This window comes from Lampris incognitus, chromosome 2, assembly GCF_029633865.1.
Source record: "Lampris incognitus isolate fLamInc1 chromosome 2, fLamInc1.hap2, whole genome shotgun sequence".
Taxonomy (NCBI): domain Eukaryota; kingdom Metazoa; phylum Chordata; class Actinopteri; order Lampriformes; family Lampridae; genus Lampris; species Lampris incognitus.
Genome location: NC_079212.1, coordinates 142,256,667 through 142,277,478, shown reverse-complemented (window position 1 = coordinate 142,277,478; position 20,812 = coordinate 142,256,667). Strand labels below are relative to the sequence as shown.

Below are 20,812 nucleotides of genomic sequence, written 5' to 3'. Positions count from 1 at the left end.
CAGGCACAATTAAAGAGGCACTAGACAACCTACAACTTCTTGCCCGAAGCATCACAAAACAGTTTGTCTGAAGTGTGCCAAGCTTGTATGTCTTCAATGACCCCATGCGGGGTCGGCCATCTCACACATACAATGGTCCTAATGTTCCCTGGTGTGTAGAAAATGCAGCCCAGCCCTTGACCTGATATCCCTCTTGCTGTCATCCACTTTACTCCAAACCAAACTATTTTTACACATGATTAGAGGCAAAGGGTAAATCAAAACAATGCAGCTTGTTTATCTGAAATCTCAACGGATCTGTTCACGAGGTGGATTCTTCGCCGCGGGCAAATGGAAAAGCCACAGACTGGGACTATATGAAGCAGACTTTAGTGTCACATGGTCAGCACATGTTGACCAGGGCTGAGAGGGGCCACTGTGTCAGCAGGGTAAAACAAGTGACCCCCAAAAGAAGTTCATGATGTTCAGAGATCACTCAACAGACCCCCAAAGTTAAATATTCTGCACTCATCATAGTCACATTAAAAGGCTGAAATTTTGAGAAATAGTGAATTAACATATTTTTCATGGTGTGCGCATTAATTTTTAAATTCATCAAAGTTTTCGGCCATTTACCCCTCCTCCCTCAATTGTGTGTGTGTGGGGGGGGGTCGATTCACATAACAATCGCGATTCTTATCTTCTACGATTCTGAATAGATTCATAAATTCCAAAAATCCATCCATCCATTATCCAAACCGCTTATCCTGCTCTCAGGGTCGCAGGGATGCTGGAGCCTATCCCAGCAGCCATTGGGCGGCAGGCGGGGAGACACCCTGGACAGGCCGCCGGGCCATCACACAGGGCCGGAAATTCCAACAATTGATTTAAAAAAAAAAATTTTTTTTCATTCAGTCTTAAGTAGCCTCCTCGCTGCTGGGCAATGTTGCCTTGCCGCGCGCCTTTTCCGGCTTCCGGAAAACACGACAGTGGCTAGCCAGTCGCTGCTAACGTTAGCTCTTGGTAGCTTTTCTAAAAACAGAACAGCAACAAATTATTGATCCCCATGAGGAAATTCCACACTGCATTTAACCCATCCTAGCTGTGTAGCTAGCAGCAGTGGGCAGCCGCCGTGCAGCATCCGGGGACCAACTCCAGTTCTTCTTTCCATCGCCTCGGCCAGGGGCACAGACAGGAGTATTAACTCTAACATGCATGTCTTTTTAATGGTGGGGGAAACCGTAGCACCCGAAGAAGACCCACCCCAGACATAGGGAGGGAGAACAAGCTAACTCCATACAGCGAACGACCTGGGATGACCCCTCAGGCTGGACAACTCCGGGGTTCGAACCCAGGACCTTCTTGCTGTGAGGTGACAGCGCTAACCACTGGGCCACCGTGCCACCCAAGGCAAGCGTTTGGGCACAATTTGGATTTTACAATCTCCCGGGGAAGGAGGAGCTTGACGCGACTCATTCAATATGCAAGATTTGCAAAATGAAAGTGAAGTATTTCAGCAACACAACAAATGTTGGGTCTCGCATCACACACCGTCACCCAGAGTTGAAAGAAGTGGAACAACGACCTCCTGCAACATTAACAAACAACCAATGCACACTGCACCACTTTACCAAACTCCCAGCGAATTCTGAACGGGAAAAAAAAAAACTAGATCCATCACCTGTTTCATTTCAAAAGACCTGCGCCCCTACAACGTAGTCGACAATGAAGGCTTTAGATTTATGATCCAGACAACTGAGCCAAAGTACCACACACCCTCGCGTCGGTTTTTTACTGAGAAAGGTGAGGTTTGCCTTTGTGTGTTCATATTACTGCAATCAGTTGATATAACTTTTTCAAATATAAGAACTACACAATCTTATACACACTTTAGTCTGCTTTCACGCCATAATTTGCCACACCACCTTTCTTAGCGCACAGCGGACTGGAGTAGATCCTGAAATTAGCACCCCTATGTACCAAATCTGGCGGCACAGTGGCGCAGTGGTTAGTGTGGTCGCCTCACAGCAAGAAAGTCCTGGGTTCGAGCCCCGGGGTAGTCCAACCTTGGTGGGTCATACCAGGTCATCCTCTGTGTGGAGTTTGCATGTTCTCCCCGTGTCTGAATGGGTTTCCTCCGGGGGCTCCGGTTTCCTCCCACAGTCCAAAGACATGTAGGTCAGGTGAACTGGCCGTACTTAAATTGTCCCTGGGTATGAATGTGTTTGATTTTGAATCAAATCGTGACTCCAAGAATCGAATCGAATCGTGAGATTCCGAAAAGATTCCCACCCCTACCTTACACAGAATACACACTGCTCCCACAAGCAAACACATAACCCTCAACATATTCATTTAATATCGAACCAGCGCTTCCCATTTGTTGCTCACATAAAGAGTTGTGTGTTAGTAGTTTTGTGTTTATAACATTTTTGCTGTTTTTGTCTCTAGCTTTTCTGTTTGTACTGTTATCTATTTGCACAAATGAAAATTAAAAAAAATAGGAGGGCTTAGATTTTTCGACTGGATGGCCCATGTGAGAATCTCACCCCTACCCTTGCTAATTTTGTGCCCCACTCTACACAGGACATGTCTTCATAACTAACACTGACAAAAGTGGTGACAACAATTATGCAACACTAGACTCCAAGCAAGTCCTATCACATATCTCTACTACTACTACTCGTGGCTGCTCCTGTTAGGGGGCGCCACAGCAGATCATCCATTTCCATCTCTTCCTGTCCTCTGCATCTTTCTCTGTTACACCAGCCACCTGCATCTCCTCCCTCTCCACATCCATAAGCCTCCTCTTTGGCCTTCCTCTTCTCCTCTTCCCTGGCAGCTCCATATTCAGCATCCTTCTCCCAATATACCCAGCATCTCTCCTCCACACATTCAAACCATCTCAATCTTGCCTCTCTTGCTTTGTCTCCAAACCGTCCAACCTGAGCTGTCCCTCTAATATACTCGTTCCTAATCCTGTCCTTCTTCATCACTCCCAATGAAAAGCTTATCATCTTTAACTCTGCCACCTCCAGCTCCACCTCCTGTCTTTTCATCCGTGCCACTGTCTCCAAACCATACAACATAGCTGGTCTCACTACCATCTTGTAAACCTTCCCTTTAACTCTTGCTGGTACCCTTCTGTCACAAATCACTCCTGACACTCTTCACCACCCACTCCACCCTGCCTGCACTCTCTTCTTCACCTCTCTTCTGCACTCCCCGTTACTTTGTACAGTTGACCCCAAGTATTTAAACTCGTACACCTTCATCACCTCTACTCCTTGCATCCTCACCCTTCCACTGTCCTCCCTCTCATTCACGCATATGTATTCCTACTGACTTTCATTCCTATTTCAAGTCCTATTAAATATCCTAGTGTTAAATTGAAACTATAGCCCCCCGCCCCCACCCCACTGTATACTGAGTGAGAAGTATAGCATCCAACATTCGTGTATGACTTCTAAATTTAGACAAATAATCGAGCATAAGATGAGCCCGTAAACAGTACAGAGTGGAGGTGAACTCACGTCTCAAGTCATTCGCCTTAAGAAGCGTGCCTATATCCAGCGCAGCCATTCCCAAAAGGATGTCTGCCTTCAGCGTCTGGTGGCTCCAAACACGGAAAACAAGTTTGCTGAAGGGGGTGACAATTCTGCAGAGACCAAAAAAAAAAAAGCAGAGAAGCTTGGTCAACATTACAGCTTTTCACTGAGACACACATTCACAGTACAGCTGCATAGTTTGCCATCTTGAGGGCACTCAAGATAGCAAACTTCATAATACACTATGCATGTAGTAGCATCAAAGCAACGTGAAACTGTAATTATGATGATATTATTAGGACTGTATCATAATATTTACCCTATATGGACAATATATGTCACATCATATGTTACCTCAAAACAAACCATTCACAATGTCGTTCAAACAAGGGTGTCGACCGGATTTCACTCCTACCCAAAACGACCATGGGCAGTCAAAATGACGGCCGGTTTTTAAACTCTACATTCTGTCAAGAAATACCCAATTGAGATATTAATGCCTTACATATGTTAGTATGTCTGTTAGGAAATGACTGACAACAAAATTAAGAATTTTAACAACTTTAATAATATTTTTCGAACACTTTATAATGGCCGCTGTCCAACGCCTGTAAATATCGCAACGCTTTGGTGGTAGTCGTGGTGCGTCTGAAACGGCGTCTGTAACCAGACATGTTGGCAATAATCAAACATCAAGTTTAGACTATTTCTCTGCACTGGAGGACGCTAGTGTGTTTCTAGGACAGAGCAATGAACTTCACGAAGGAAATGACGCGACCAACACACGTCATAAATAGTGACATGACGCACACGATCATGCGCAAATTACATTATTGACAGACGGACAGACCTTCCAAACAGATTTAAACAAGAATGCTTACTAATTATGCCAAAGAAAAGGCATTCTGTTGACAACCCAGATGATAAGTGATAGCTTGATAGTCAGTCATATTTTTTTTCTTTTTAGCTTAAACTTTTTGTTTTAAAAATGGAGTTTATTCGAGTGCCTTGCATCACAAAAGATACTCACACATCTGTTCCTAAGCAATATCATTTTTGTGAACCCATAAACTCTAACAGCGTGTTCCCAAAGCCAAAATAAGTTATGTCTCATTGACTTTTTATCAATCAATTAAAAACTAAAATATAGTGCCTGCACAAGTATTCAACCCCTTGTGCTCTGAAAGCTCCAAGTTTACACAAATGACACATTATTCCTAAAACAAACTCCATCCATCCATTATCCAAACCGCTTATACTGCTCTCAGGGTCGCGGGATGCTGGAGCCTATCCCAGCAGTCATTTGGCAGCAGGCGGGGAGACAACCTGGACAGGCCTCGACTCAGGTAAACGCATTTGGACATAATTAGTGTGCACCTGTAAGATATTAAAGTAATGTTTTCATTTATGGGTATAAAAAGCACTCCGTGTAAAGTTCATTAGCCGGGCGTGAACGCCATCAGAAGGTGAAGACAAAGGCTTCATACTGAATGAAGTAAGAGACCAAGTGATTAAAATGCAGAAGGCGGGAAAGGGATACAAAACAATATCCAAGTGTTTGGATGTCCCAAGGAACACTGTTGGATCCACTGTCAGAAAGTGGAAGCTGTATCACACCACCCAGACGCTTTGTAGGACAGGCCGTCCCTCAAAGCTGAGTGCCCGAGCAAGATGTGGGCTGGTGAGGAAAGCCACAGATGATCCTGCAAACACTTTGAAGGAGCTCCAGAGGTCAGTGGCTCAAACTGGAGTAAATGTGCATGAGTCAACCATATCACGGGCTCTCCATAGATCTGGTCTGTATGGGAGGGTGGCAAGAAAGAAGCCATTGCTCAAAACTATGCATATAAAAACACGCTTGGAGTTTGCTATCATGCATGAGAGACCCAGTTAAGACGTGGGTAAAGGTTTTGTGGTCAGAAAAGACAAAAGTTGAGCTTTTTGGCCAAAACTCAAAGCATTGTGTGGCGCAAACCTAACACTGCTCATGCCCTTAAAAAACACCCTCCCTACAGTGAATCATGGCAGTGGCAGCATAATGCTATGGGTTGCTTTTCATCTGCAGGCACTGGGAACCTTGTTCAAATTGAGGGAAGAATGGATGGAGCTAAATACAGGGAAATATTGGAAGAAAACTTGTTGCAGTTTGCCACAAAACTGAAGCTTGGGAGAAGGTTCACCTTCCAGCAGGACAATGATCCTAAGCAACAATGGTATGGCTCAGCAACAAAAAAGTTAACGTTTTAGAGTGGCCAAGTCAAAGTCCAGACCTCAACCCCATTGAAAATCTGTGGCAGACTGAAAACCGTAGTCCAGAGGTGCCATCCCACCAACCTGCAAGACCTGTACAAATTCTGCCAAGAAGAATGGGCAAAAATTACTCCAGAAGAATGTGCAAAGCTTGTACATACCATAAGATAATCATGGCTGTTATTGCAGCAAAAGGGTACCCTACAAAGTATTGATATGTGGGGGTTGAATACTTATGCAAGCACCATATTTTAGTGTTTAATTTATTTACAAAAAAAGTCAGTGAAACAACTTATTTTGGCTTTAGGAATATGCTGTAAGAGCTTATGGGTTCAAAAAAATAATACTGTTGAGGAACGGATGTGTGAGTATCTTATAATCCAGAAATTAGTGTTGATGGTCAAGGGGGTTAAATTCAACTTTACCAAATAGCATCTCACAGTCAACAAGCATGTCGGTGCACAGTCACTCTGCTACTTGATTGACTGCTGTGAGAAACCTGGCTGCAGCACTTACACCGTGAGGGCTTGCTTCCATTTGGGGCTGTGTGTGTTGTTACACTTCTCGGTCTTCTTGGACTGGCCATCGACAACCACCTCAACGTAAGGACTGGGGCCAAACCAGTTCTTTTTATTCTCCTTTAGCTTGGCTGACAACACTAGAAAGGAGAAAAACACCAATTAACCAGAGTAACGTCACAGCTAATGCATCTCTCAAGAGAGTTGGTTAGGAAAGTTGGTGACAGGTGGAAGATGTTACTACTACTTGCTGTTGTAATTAACCTAATGCTTATAATTTGTAGGTTTAGTCACCGCTTCTAAAAGCAACTTATTGCAAGGTATGACAGTGTTATTTACTGGCCAAATATTAGTGTACAACAGAATGCAACATTAACTTTGGCTGGCTTCAAGGACTCCGAGAGCATGCCCTTTCCTTTTCTTGGTATTTGTACTCTACCACTGTCCTTGGACTTGGCTATTTGCTTACTGGTTCAGCAGTCAACTGTCACTACTCTTTTTAATAGCAGGAATAGTATTATAAGATTAACTCACCGGTGACTTGTAATTGAGCCTTCATGGTAAAGCCATTACACTGTAGCCTTTATTGGAAGCACCAAACCAAAAGAACCTGCGACAACATGACATCACACTTGTACTTATTAGAGACACGCTATACAGGTAACCTACTTAAAGAGGGATTAGGCTATGGTAGCCACAGTCAGTGGAACATTTAGCCTGGCTTTAAATAGAGTGGCAGGTACAGATTACGTTTAAAAAGCTATTAAATTATTCAACACAGAGTGGTACAAGTGTCCTTAGGCCCAAATCTAATGACACCTAAAGAATAATTACAAACATGACAGCACATGAGGATTCTTCTAGCATATCAGTCATAGTATTGACAGATAATTTGTACTTATGTGGCCTACAGAATAGAACAAGTTCTTGCTTCAGTGTTAGGATTTATCTTGAACCAAGGGCTGCAACTACAGTAGTCATCCCTTTCACACCTCATACTTGTAAGCCACCCTTATACTTCCAAACAATATAAACAGATCCATGTCAACGCCTTGTAAAATTTTGGTTCTGCTCAAACTTTGATGGTTTCAAATCAAGGTGTCAGGATGGAACAAGTTAATCTCCGACCTTTACTGATAACACATGGCACTATCTTTCATGGCACACTGTATACAAAGTCTAAGCAAAAATGAACTGCCACCACACCTTTTTTTTTCTAGCTGTGTAAAACTGAATTTGATGTTACCGTTTCAAAATCTAATTCTAACATCACAATAAACAACTGTGTTTAGTTACCAAAAGGAATCTTTGACCAAAACGAGCATTCACATATCACTCTAATATTTCTCCGGACTGTCCCTGACTCCTGCCCAAACACTCAATCAGCATCTATCTTTCCAACTGCCCCGTCCATTCATCTCACAAGTTCTTTGTAGCTCAGTGAATTGTCTCAACTGAGTTGCCTCAGCCAAGCTACCAACAGGCACCTTCTAACAGAAGATCCGTGCCTTCAGCTACGTAGAATTACAACGAGGCTGCAATGGGAGGAAATGACAGTAACTTTGCCTAGAGCAGACAGACAGAACGGCTTAGTGGGGGGGGGGGGGGACTTGTTTCTTCTGAACATAAAGGTGCAGACTGGGGCAAGAACGATCAGGGATGCAATGTTATGAGAGAGGCAGTGAGTGGCTATGTTAAAATTCACGAGTGGTTAAATTAGCTGTTTGAATGACATGGCACACGAGTTAGCGTGATCGCGAAGGTTATGTAAAGGGTTATCAAGACAACTTCGTTTATCAGCACCATGTGTATGATTCACAAAAGCCACAAAGTCATATAGGCCATGTGTAATCAGCCCTATTCCGCTACACTGTAGCTGCAGCGTTGGAGCAGCTAATGGGATAACGGCGTTATGCAACTGCACGTCGTGCAAACGCCGGCAATATACGATAAACAGAAACGCGATGCAATAAGACAGTCCATCGACTATTCTCAAGATCAATAAAAATACGGAAAGAAAATGTGAAGGTGATCACTGGACAGAACGGGATCTGACGTGATCAAAATGCACGGATTAGCTGAGTGTAAGGGAAAGGGGGGTTCTCCAGGAAACATCTAGAACCGATTTAGGAGAAGTACGCTTTCTTAAGAGAAGGAATTCTTTCTTTTTTTTTAAAAAAAAAAAGCATTTTTGAAGTCTATTTTTAAACGGCAGTGACGACGACAATGAAAACTTCCTTGCTTATGATTCACTGTGCTATGCTAATCATGCTAGCTCGTTTGTAACTAGCGCTGCTTTAAGCTAACAGCCCAGCTAGGGTAGTTTATTCGTTTATTCGGTTCTTGTCTGTCAAGACGACGACACACGGATGTCGAAACGTCAACTTTGATCGAGGACATAAAGATCCTTTGGTAAAACGACATTTCTCGCGGGTTAAGTTACCTGAGCAGAGCGGAAGGTGATGTAGTTGTGGTGTCCAGTCCGCCTCCCGCCCACAAACACGACTTCCGTCTCGTCCCTGGCACACTTGTTTACGGGGCGTCGAAGAAGAACTGCAGCTCCCGTCTAAGAATAGGGGACTCCGTCTCGTCTCTGGCACACTTGTTTAGGGGGCGTCGAAGAAGAATTGCAGCTCCGGTCTAAGAATAGGGGACTCCGTCTCGTCTCTGGCACACTTGTTTAGGGGGCGTCGAAGAAGAACTGCAGCTCCGGTCTAAGAATAGGGGACTCCGTCTCGTCTCTGGCACACTTGTTTAGGGGGCGTCGAAGAAGAACCGCAGCTCCGGTCTAAGAATAGGGGACTCCGTCTCGTCTCTGGCACACTTGTTTACGGGTTGTCGAAGAAGAACCGCAGCTCCGGTCTAAGAATAGGGGACTCCGTCTCGTCTCTGGCACACTTGTTTAGGGGGCGTCGAAGAAGAACTGCAGCTCCGGTCTAAGAATAGGGGACTCCGTCTCGTCTCTGGCACACTTGTTTAGGGGGCGTCGAAGAAGAACTGCAGCTCCGATCTAAGAATAGAGGACTTCAGAACAAAAGCCCCCTGTGTCGTAAACAACAGCTATTTTTACATGATAGTCAAGACACGTTGAGATTAAGATCGTCTCATTGCAGAAATTGTATCATATTAAACACATTAAGTCGGGGTCTTACACATATCCATTCGTGGATGGATAATCAATACTTTGATCAATCTGCCCGAATTCCATTGAATTTGTACGTGCGAATAATAATAGTAAATAGTTGCTAACAATTATAAATAACGAGTATTGCTAGTAATAATAATGGCACCAACTGACTTGTCGGCATACCTGGATGTTTGAGGGCTGGTAGTTAATTATCAAGGCGTTGGCTTCGCCACTCACATTCTGTTACTTTACACCAGCGATACTAAAAATGTGTGTGCGGGTGGGAAACCGGAAGTGGAGAGTGGGGTAATTGGCCAAGCACAATTGGGGAGAAAATGGGGGGGTCCTAAAAATAGTAAATAACTGGCTATTTTTTTCTTACTTTATTGATACTTCAAATACATTCAAACAGAGCAAAATAGAGACACACGAGACACCACAAAAACAATAGATTGAAGATAAAAAAAAACAATAAAGACACAAAAAAGAGAAAAGCAAATTATAAAAAATAAATAAGAATAACAGAAAATAAATAAATAAAGGCGAGATCCTATTTTATGTAAACAGATTCAGAGATTTGCAAATGTTGATAGTTTTTAAAGCCTTTGTGTTTTTTTTTTGAAGTAGAGGTCGTCCTTATATATTGTTCAGCTTCTCTTTTAAGTGCAAAGAGTTCAGGCTTTCTGTTGGAGAATTTACATTTATGTATATGAAACTTGGCTGCTGAATATGGAGCTGCCAGGGAAGAGGAGAAGAGGAAGGCCAAAGAGGAGGTTTATGGATGTGGTGAGGGAAGACATGCAGGTGGCTGGTGTGACAGAGGAAGACGCAGAAGACGGGAAGAAATGGAAACGGATGATCCGCTGTGGCGCCCCCTAACGGGAGCAGCCGAAAGTAGTAGTAGTATATGAAACTTGGCTAAAAATAAAAGCATATTTATAAAGAAAAAAAGAATGCGTCGCCATCTTTGTGATTAAAATTATGAAAACCGACAATAACATTCTTAAACAGTAAAGGTGAAAATCAGAAAGGCAAAATCAGCGATAAACACGTGGAAATGTCTCCAGAATGGATAAGTGAACTGACGTGACCAGAATAAGTGGACACGTGTTTCAGGAGGCATTGGGCAAAAAGAACACCCGACATCTATATCGTTTTTAAACTTTGATAAATATTGTTTTGCGGGGTATTGTTTAGCAATTTAAATGAAATCTCTTTGACTTTATTCGTTAAAAAAAAAATCTTTGTGGTAACGACCAAACTTTCTTCCATAGTCGATAACTGGCTAATAGCGGCCAACACAACGACGGAGGCCGACGATCAGCGACGGGATTTTCTTCGCTCCGCCCATTTCCGGCACGACGCCTCTCTCTACGGAAGCGCGCAGTCTCGTGACCGGGGCTCCCGAATGGCGAACAGCGAAGCCGCGGATAGATGAAGAGGGTTTTCGGAGAAATAGTGCGAGCGAACCACCGAAGCACAAAATGCTGTCTCGTCTGTTGAAGGAGCACCAAGCGAAGCAAAACGAGCGAAAAGAACTGCAGGGTACGTTGGCCGAGGACGAAAACGGACGTTAGCTGCGCGCTGGTTAGCTAGCATGCTAACCGATGCTAAAAACAAAGACGAGTGAGTGCCGTCTTAGCGGAGTGTCAGTGGTGGAAGCTACAGCGCTATCCAGTCCTCGGTGTTGCAAAACTCCACCAGAAAAAAAAGCATCTTGTTGATTGTTTGTTTGTTTGTTTTTTTTGTTTATCTCATACACAACCCATGTGTTTATGCGTGTGGGCGTGCTTTTTTGTGACTAAGTCCAAAACGACTGCATTTTTCTATATTGCAAGTATATTGTAAGTACAGTGTTTCTCAACCCAGTCCTCAAGGACCCCCTATCCTGCAGATTTTCTTTGCAACCCTGCATAGGTACCTGTTTGTAGTTATTCAACCAATCGGCAATGAATTTTGTCAGATGTTGCACACCTTGCATAATCAAGTGCTGCGAGATGATTGGTCGAGTAAGTACAGCAGGGCTACCTATGCAGGGTTACAATGAAAATCTGCAGGATATGGGGGTCCTTGAGGACTGTTTGAGAAACACTGTACTAGAAGAACCCCGCTACAATGTAGCGGTTTGGTTATCCACCCGTCTAAAATCTCCCTCCTCTTCATCCTGCCAGCTAACCGCCTTCCCCCTGCCCCTAACCACCCCCCACCACCACTCCAACTCCCTCCCCCTCAAATGCTCAGAATCGTCTGAAATGCCGAGAAAAGTGGTTTTTAGCCATTTTTAGAAAAATGCATATTTTGCATAATTATGCATAATTATGCATCATTTTAATTTTCTGGGATTTTTTCCCTTACTCTCTGAGACAATACCTACTACCTCCAAAAAGAATTAGGATCATAAATGCTTTAGTTTTCAGTCCCGCTATCTACACTAACTAACACACACTAACACCACACACACACACACATTCCGAAAATATATGAGTAGATAGTAAGTGTTTTAAAGGTATATTTCAATATATATGTGCTTCTTTTTTTTGAGGGTATACTGGCAATGCATCTTTGGTGTTTCGTTACACGTATAGTGTGGTGGTCACTGATATGCTGTAAGTGTAATTCAAGTATATTTAGGTACACACCTGAGATGTTTGCAAAACTTAGGTTGTAGGTTGGCCATTTTTTAAAAAGGTGTATTATTTTGCTAGGCAAAAGAAACCAAGAACACACCAACAGTATAACTCTTATATTTAAGCACATCTTGACTACAACTAGTAACACACGATGTACAATTTGAGTGGTCTCAGTTTAATATAGCCTTGGTGTACGTTCCAAATAGGTAAACTAAGTGAGGTTTCAGAAAATACATGTACGTATACTTTTTATTTGCTTGTTTTTTGGGCCTATGGGGATGGAGGGGGGATATGAGGATACTTTGTGTACTGTTACGATTGTATGATTACCCACTGGTGCTGGTTATTGTACACTCGTCGGAAATAAAAAGATGTTGGGAAAAAAAAGAAAAGCATCCTGAATTCTAAATCCCTACAAAAAAGCAAGGATAAAAGTGTTCTTAACAGTTATTCAAGGAAAAATCCAATTTCAACTTTTTCCCTAGACATTTTTATCTGGCCTCAGTGCTGGTGACCTGGCTGAATGATGCTCGGTTAACAACATCTAATGTTGAATTTTGGTCGTTTTTTTCCGATTTGTTAATACAGCTGACAATTTTAGAGAGAACATTTGAGAATTTATTTTCTACCATAAACTTCAGTAGAGCAGGAACGACAGTCTGGGACACAGAACCCAGAATGTCCTTTAATGATCCTTATGACATGAGCTGCAAGGCATGTATAGTTAACTGCCAACCCTCAAACCCCCTAGTTATGCCGATATGTCAGTTGTTGCAAGTATTATTATTGTTGTGAGGGTTACACATAATGCCTTCTTTCTATTTTGTTTTACACAGAAAGACGCAGGCGGGAAGCTATTGCTGCAGCTACCTGCCTCACTGAAGCCCTAGTAGACCACCTCAACGTTGGGTATGAAAGATGATGCCTCTGGTCTTACTGTTTTTTCCTAACCTTTCTGTTTACGATGGACATTTTGTATCCATGTATATGATATTATCCGTCACAGCCTAGGACGTGAGCCATGTGACCACCACCACCATGTAGACTTAGAAGGAGGACAGACTACACATGTATACAGGGGAGACAGCCATACAGCCAGACATACAACAGCCAGGGCATCCGGGTGGCATAGCGGTCTATTCCATTGCCTACCGACACGGTGATCCCGGCACTAGCGCCTCCTCAGGTCCGCCGGGGCGCCTGTTTGGGGGGGGGGGGGATAGCGTGATCCTCCCACGCGCTACGTCCCCCTGGCGAAACTCCTTACTTTCAGGTGAAAAGAAGCGGCTGGCGACTCCACATTTATTGGAGGAGGCATGTGGTAGTCTGCAGCCCTCCCCAGATCCCAGATTGGCAGAGGGGGGTGGAGCAGCAACTGGGATGGCTCGAAAGAGTGGGGTAACTGGCCAAGTACAATTGGAAGAAAAAAAAGTGGAAAAATGTAAAAAAAGAAAAAAACAAAATACATTAGTCACACATCGAGAAGGATATAACATTGAAACAGGATAACAACAATATATGGATTTATAAGATATATAAAAAGAAAATATGATGAGGGGGATACCAAGCAGTGTCCAAGCACTCCTCAGGCTTCCTCTCATGTTCCAAGATTGTGTTAAACAATCTAGTTAAAAATTCCGCTGCCATCTCTCCTAAACATCGCCATGCCTCCACAAGTATGTCACCTGGACCAACTGCCTTTCCACTCTTCATTCTCTTCATAGCTGCCCTCACTTCCTTCTCGCTAATCCACCGCACTTCCTGATTCACTATCCCCACATCATCCAACCTTCTCTCTCTCTCCTTTTCTCCATTCATCAGCCCCTCAAAGTATTCCTTCCACCTTCTCAATACACTCTCCTCACTTGTGAGCACATTTCCATCTCTATCCTTCATAACCCTAACCTGCTGTACATCCTTCCCAGCTTGGTCCCTCTGTTTAGCCAATCTGTACAAGTCCTTTTCTCCTTCCTTATTGTCTAACCTCTCATACAACCGACCATATGCCTTTTCCTTTGTCACCTCTCTCTTCACCTTACGCCACATCTCCTTGTACTCCTGTCTACTTTCGTCATCTCTCTGACTATCCCACTTCTTCTTTGCCAACCTCTTCCTCTGTATACTTTCCTGTACTTCTTCATTCCACCACCGTGTCCTTGTCTTCCTTCCTCTGTCCAGATGGCACACCAAGTACCTTCCTAGTCGTCTCCTCACTATTTCTGCAGTAGTTGTCCAGCCATCTGGCAACTCTTCACTACCACCCAGTGTCTGTCTTAATTCCTCCCTGAACTCCACAGCAGTCTTCCTTCTTCAACATCCACTATATCCTTTAGTCCTATGGTAGTTAAAGAGTAGGGTGTAGTACTGAGTTAGCGAGCACTGTGGCAAGACTCAGGATAAAGCAAACATGATGTACAATGAAGTGATATATATATATATATATATATATATAGCTGATGATTGCTTATGCCATGAAACAGGCTGATAAAGAATTTACTTGACTCACTGGGTTTTATATATATATATATATATATATATATACTTGATATGGTTTAAAAAAAAGTCTATCAGAAGGTAACTATTGATGCAACCTGTCCTTTGTTTCTTTTATGCAGTGGTTAGTTAACCATTCAATTTAATGATTCTTAAATTACATTTTTGTTTATATTTGTTCAGAATTTTATTTTATTTCTATTTCCATGTCAATTATTCCATCAAGACAAGTTATTAGTATTTATAAACTTATTTGCTGTCCACTAAACATGAACTGATATTATACTTGGAGTCTTAATTGGAGCCAAAGTGAAACATATTTATTTGTATTGTTTTGCTTGAGGAAGACTGAATTACTTGGACTTGGACCTGCGTACTGTAGACTAGTTGCAACATGTCAGAGTTTACAGTGAGACATCATGCTAAGATAACACCTTTGCCTGACTAACCTACAATTAATCCCACTTGTCTATGTTCTTTCAGGGTTGCCCAGGCATACGTAAATCAACGCAAGCTGGACCATGAGGTGAAGACCCTTCAAGTGCAGGCCAGCCAGTTTTCCAAGCAAACTGCTCAATGGATCAACATGGTTGAGGGCTTCAATCAGGCCCTAAAGGTAACTAGTCTGGGCTCTTACATGTAGATCAATTCTGGAACAGAGTACCTTTTTTTGGGGGGGGGGGGGGTCCCCCAATTGTATTCAGCCAATTACTCTACTCTTCTGAACTGTCCCGGTCACTGCTCCACTGCCTCTGCCAAGCCCGGGAGGGCTGCAGACTGCCACGTGTCTCCTCAGATACATGTGGAGTCGCCAGCCGCTTCTATAGCTGACAGTGAGGAGTTTCACCAGGGGGACGTAGCACATGGGAGGATCATGCTGTTCCCCCCAGTTCCCCCTCCCCCCTGAACAGGCGCCCCAACTGACCACTAGCGCCTGCTAGGGCAGCAAACAGGACACTTACCCACATCCGGCTTCCCATCCGCAGACACGGCCAATTGTGTTTGTAGGATGCTGACCAAGCCAGAGGTAACACGGGGATTCAATCCGGCGATCTTCGTGTTGGTAAGCAGTGGAATAGATGGCTACACTACCCGGACGCCCCAAGGAACAGAGTACCTTTTAAAATGCAAGCCCCCGGTTCATACAGGCTTGTAAGCAAGCTCCCACCACTCAAGTACACTGGGTATACATGACCCAGGTGGGACCCTAAATCCCTATTGGCTCCAGGGGGCGTGTTCTGCAGCTGACCCTGCACTTCGGCTTTTCTCTCAAATTACCTTCCTCAGAGAAGGTAATTATGAACACAATTCAGGATAAACTCAACCCCCAGAGAAAGGTTTTATGCCAGTTAACCTGACATAAGACCAAAGCAGGAGAGAAAAGTACAAATAAAACCAATTTTCTTTAGCTCTTGAGGGTTAACAACCAGGGTGTATGCAATGTGCCCTTAATGACATGGGTTTGATTTCATCTTGTTGTCTATGTTGCAGATCATCTCCTCTCTGTCAGGTTTTCCCAGCATACACTATCTGATGAGGTAGAAATGCCATAAAATGGTAACTCTGTTTTGTACTCAGACCTTCGCCACAGTTTAGTCTGTTTTGCTGCCAGGAAGTCAGGCATACCGTCACAGGCCCCGTCACGTCTCTAGACCAGAGTGGAACAGATCTGAATCCCATCCACAAAGCTAACATTTTCTTAACGGTACTTCTTATGGGAGCCTGCTATGGTTGGGGGGGAAAAAGATGACTTGATGTTTTTAAAACTTGTCTATCGTTGTCCCCTAGTGGTAGAAACTGTCCTATGACCATAGGCCGTCATCTGGTCAGAAATGTAATGATTGAACCCAAATACTTGTGGGTAGGGTCTCATTTTCATTGTCCTCTGTTAAACAGGAAATCGGGGATGTGGAGAACTGGGCTCGCAGCATCGAGATGGACATGAGGACCATTGCCACGGCTTTGGAGTACGTACACAAGGGTCAGCTTCAGTCTGCCTCATAAACATTCTTGACGCAGCTATCTGAAGGAACGCTAGCTTTGCAGCTGAAACTTAATACACTGGAACTGAACCAGAGCGGTGGCAGAAATCTGGTTCCATGGAACCTAACCAGCAAAAACACAACATCTTTTTGGCAAGCGTGACTTGATGAGTTGTGGTCCACCCCTGTGAGTGAGCTTGGCCCATGCTTTTGGCTGTTATACCCCCCCCCTTTTTTTTTTCTCCCCAATTGGATTTGGCCAATGGCCGTCCTAGTTGCTGCTCCACCTCCTCTGCCGATCCGGGGAGGGCTGCAGACTACCACATGTTTCCTCCGACACATGTGGAGTCGCGAGCCGCTTCTTTTCACCTGACAGTGAGGAGTTTCACCAGGGGAACGTACCACGTTGGAGCCTTATGCTATTTCCCCCAGTTCCCCCTGGCCCCGACCAACCAAAGGGGGCGCTAGTGCAGCGACCAGGACGCATACCTACATCCAGCTTCCCACCCGCAGACACGGCCAATTGTGTCTGTGGGGACGCCCCACCAAGCCGGAGGTAACACGGGGATTCGAACAGGCGATCCCTGTGTTGCTAGGCAACGGAATAGACTGCTACGCTACCCGGACGCCCTGGCTGTTGTATATTAAAGTTCTGTACAACGTCAGCTGTGTTTGAGGGTAAAACACCCACGTGTGATGTTGGTTTTGTTTACTTATTTAGATTTTAAAGCTGTAATGTTTGCCGGCGGTGCTCACTATAGGGAGACCGTACCGTGGATGTGAAGTTGCACTGAGATAATGTTGGGCCGGTGTGTGAATTGAGGAAAATCTGACGTTTCTGTGAGCATGAGGGGGGCCGTGACGTCTGCCAAAAATAGTTTTGCAACAAAGAGTCGCTTATTGTAAGTGAACAGACGAGGCTTATTTGTGAGCGCAGCGTTAAGAAGAGGCCGCTGACAACTTTCAGTTTGTCTTCTGTTGCATCCTTCTCTGATGACTTTTTATTTTTTTGTCCCCAAGTGGATCACCTGTCTGTCTTCAGAAGCCCAGAAATCTGTACGTCGTCTTTACAGTGTCGCCTGTGTTGTGCTTATGAGACTCGTTCCTGTTGAAGTTTTATCACTTGGCGATTGTGCAATGCCGCTATTAATAAATTAATATTAAGTTGCACTGTTGTTTGTGTTCTCTTTAAACGGGGGGGGGGGGTACAATTAATCCGTCTGTGGAATGTGTTACGGCAGAAGGGAGCCTTGTGTCACAAGGCACATGGCAGTTGCGTATAACACACCACACCACGTCCCTGTTGGGTAAGCAGCTCCACTGCAGCTGCACTTGTTTCACTAGAGGTGTCCAAACCCCCTTGGATAATGCCCTTATTCATTCTGCGGGTTCGATGGTCTGGTGCTGAGGTTGTGCAACAACCTTCACGTACGCCAATAAGATGTTTTGCTCTTGTTTTTAGTGCGCTGACCTTAATGAGTTTGCAGCAGAGCAACTGATAAGAGACTTCAGTCCTACCTGTGGAGAGCTGCTTCCACGAATACGTATGTAGCATGATCCAGAAGCACATTTTCAGTGTTGGGCGTTCATGTAGCAGGTGATCTCTGAGGTGGAAAATACAGATTATGTAGAAGTGTATTACGTACTCGTGTCTTTATGGCTACGTAAGGTCTTAACATGGATTATAGCGAGTTTAACTCTCTTATTTAACTCTCTTATTGGGCAGCACGGTGGCCCAGTGGTTAGCGCCGTGGGTTGTCAGACATTGGGGGTCATCCCAGGTCGTCCTCTTGTGTGGAGTTTGCATGTTCCCCCCGTGTCTGCGGTGGGTTTCCTCCGGGTGCTTCGGTCTCCCCCACCATCAGAAAGACACACGTTAGGGTTAATACTCCTGTCTGTGCCCCTGAGCAAGGCATGGCGAGACGAACTGGAGTTGGTCCCCGGGTGCTGCACGGCGGCTGCCCACTGCTCCTAGCTACACAGCTAGGATGGGTTAAGAAGAGCATAATTGCCCTACGGGGATCAATAGAGTATATCAAAATCAAAATAATAATAATATTCAGGGTATACAGCAGAACCGTCACAGGTTAGATTGAAAGATTTCCTAAGTTTTGAGCCCTTCAGACGTTTCAGAATAACTTATTTTACTACTGTGTGCATACTATACAGTGGACTAGCTCATTCCTGCCACTTTTTTTCTCAAGGGAGCCTACCTGAACACACACACACACACACACACACACACATACACACATACACACACAATGCTTACAGATTGGGGATTACTAGTTGCAGAACTGTCTTAAAGGATAAAGTATGGGGATAAAGCCGGTCCCTGACCAGTCTCTTTACTGGGGTAAAAGGGGAACACAAGGCCCTCTTATAAGAGAAAGTGAAGAGGAGAGAGAGCACTTGTGGACATCCATCACTTTGCAAAAAGGGGAAAAGGTAGGACTTTAAAGTTTGCCTTAAAAAAAGAAAAAACTGTCCAACGCGTCCTTCAGTCGGTGTTTGGATGACGGCACCGTTGATGGATCATTTTCAATACTGGTCATGTTAATTTCAGTTTAATCAAGAGGAAACTGGTCTCATAATTTACAGTCTTGAGTCTAATTTGTTCACAGCTTCCTCCCTGGTATAGTGGAAATGGTCACAGTGTTTTAATGATTCACCTAGTACCGTTAGCAAAGAAAACAAAAGCAAAAACGAATCAACTGACACTAATGTATTGAACCTCCTCATGCAAAACATGGACTGTAAGATTTAATGTGCTTTCTTAAGATCAATATGGCCCGGTAATATTGTCACTTGTCACACATCCACCGCTGGGGCGACAATTTTGTGAATCCAGTTTCTTATTTTTTATTTTTGTTAACGTAAATGGAGCTTTGTTTATACAGCATTTGTATGCTGTAATAATGATGGGACCTTAACACATTTAACAATTTCACTAACAATAATATTATAATAACAACAACAATAATAATATATATATATAACAATATCAATAACAATAATATTAATAATAATAACAATAATATATTTAACAATAACAATAATATTAATGATAACAATAATGATAATAAAAATATATATAATAACAATAACTTAACAATTTCTTATTTTTAATTTTTCTTAATTTGAATGGAGCTTTGTTTATACAGCATTTGTATGCTGTAATAATGATGGGACCTTAACACATCTAACAATTTTACTAACAATAATATAATAATAATAATAACAATAATGATATAATAATAATTATATATATATGTTTATATATATATAAAACAATAGTAACTCAACAGTTTCTTATTTTTAATTTTTCTTAATGTGAGTGGAGCTTTGTTTATACAGCATTTGTATGCTGTAATAATGATGAGACCTTAACATATTTAACAATTTCACTAACAATAATATAATAATAACAATAATAATAATGATCATAACAATAATAATATAATAATAATAACAATAATAACAATAATAAGTTAACAATTTCTTTATTTTTCATTTTTCTTAATGTGAATGGAGCTTTGTTTATACAACATTTGTATGCCGTAATAATGATGGGACCTTAACACATTTAACAGTTTCACTAACAATAATATTATAGTAATAATAACAATAATAATAACTTAACGATTTCTTTTTCATTTTTCTTAACATGAATGAAGCTTTGTATATACAGCATTTGTATGCTGTAATAATGATGGGACCGTAACACAAATCTGACAATACTGTTGTAGCTGCACATTCTGTCCATTGGTGCTTTCGGTATATTGGTTATCATTGTCTATCAAGTTATCTTAGCTGGCTTCTCACGCTACCAAGCCTGAAAAAAAAAAAATAACAGGGTTTAGCTATAAGAGGCTCTGGCATTGCAATTAAACTTAAGCAACAAAAGAATACACCCCCTCGCTCCTGCAACTCCTGCTTTCTCGCCAATGGCTCCTTTTGTTCCTTAAGAGCATTATGCAAAGATTTCTCATGTGCCCGTCACCCTGCTGTGTTAAAGGCAAGTCCTCCACTGCAGCACTGGAACTTTGTTAGTCCTAATAGATATCTAATTAGTCATTTTCCATGGTCAAAAACCACTGGAAAACAATGTTATGAAACACTGAAATAACGTCTAAAAATGAGCCAGGCTGGTGCCTAGCTGGTTTCTCTCACAAAGCAAGGTCCTTTGTCATTTGAATAGATCTGACAGCAGCTAACTACAGTCTCTTTCAAATGTACAAGTTAGTCTGCAGAAGTCGCAGAGCTGGCTGGTATGTTATGAGGC

The 20,812-nt window shown here is 43.0% G+C and overlaps 2 protein-coding genes across 3 annotated transcripts in view; one reads left to right on the top strand and one right to left on the bottom strand.

Annotated features, from left to right (window-relative positions):
* Positions 1–9,323, bottom strand: part of itcha (itchy E3 ubiquitin protein ligase a) — a 37,351-nt gene extending 28,028 nt beyond the window's left edge. Inside the window, exons 1-4 of one of the 2 annotated variants that reach the window (XM_056302182.1) lie at positions 8,739–9,323; positions 6,830–6,905; positions 6,294–6,435; positions 3,513–3,637 (exon numbers count right to left, since the gene is read on the bottom strand). In XM_056302182.1, coding sequence (XP_056158157.1) covers positions 3,513–3,637; positions 6,294–6,435; positions 6,830–6,854 — 292 coding nt within the window. In that variant the 5' untranslated portion in view covers positions 6,855–6,905; positions 8,739–9,323. The remainder of the gene's footprint in view (positions 1–3,512; positions 3,638–6,293; positions 6,436–6,829; positions 6,906–8,738) is intronic. The other variant, XM_056302183.1, reaches the window with a different exon arrangement.
* Positions 9,324–10,721: 1,398 nt separating this feature from the next.
* bloc1s1 (biogenesis of lysosomal organelles complex-1, subunit 1) lies at positions 10,722–17,691 on the top strand. The gene is made up of 4 exons (XM_056274300.1): positions 10,722–10,967; positions 12,889–12,961; positions 15,029–15,161; positions 16,442–17,691. The coding sequence occupies exons 1-4, from the start codon at positions 10,907–10,909 to the stop codon at positions 16,547–16,549; spliced, it is 375 nt and encodes a 124-aa protein (XP_056130275.1). The 5' UTR covers positions 10,722–10,906; the 3' UTR covers positions 16,550–17,691.
* Positions 17,692–20,812: the final 3,121 nt, after the last annotated feature.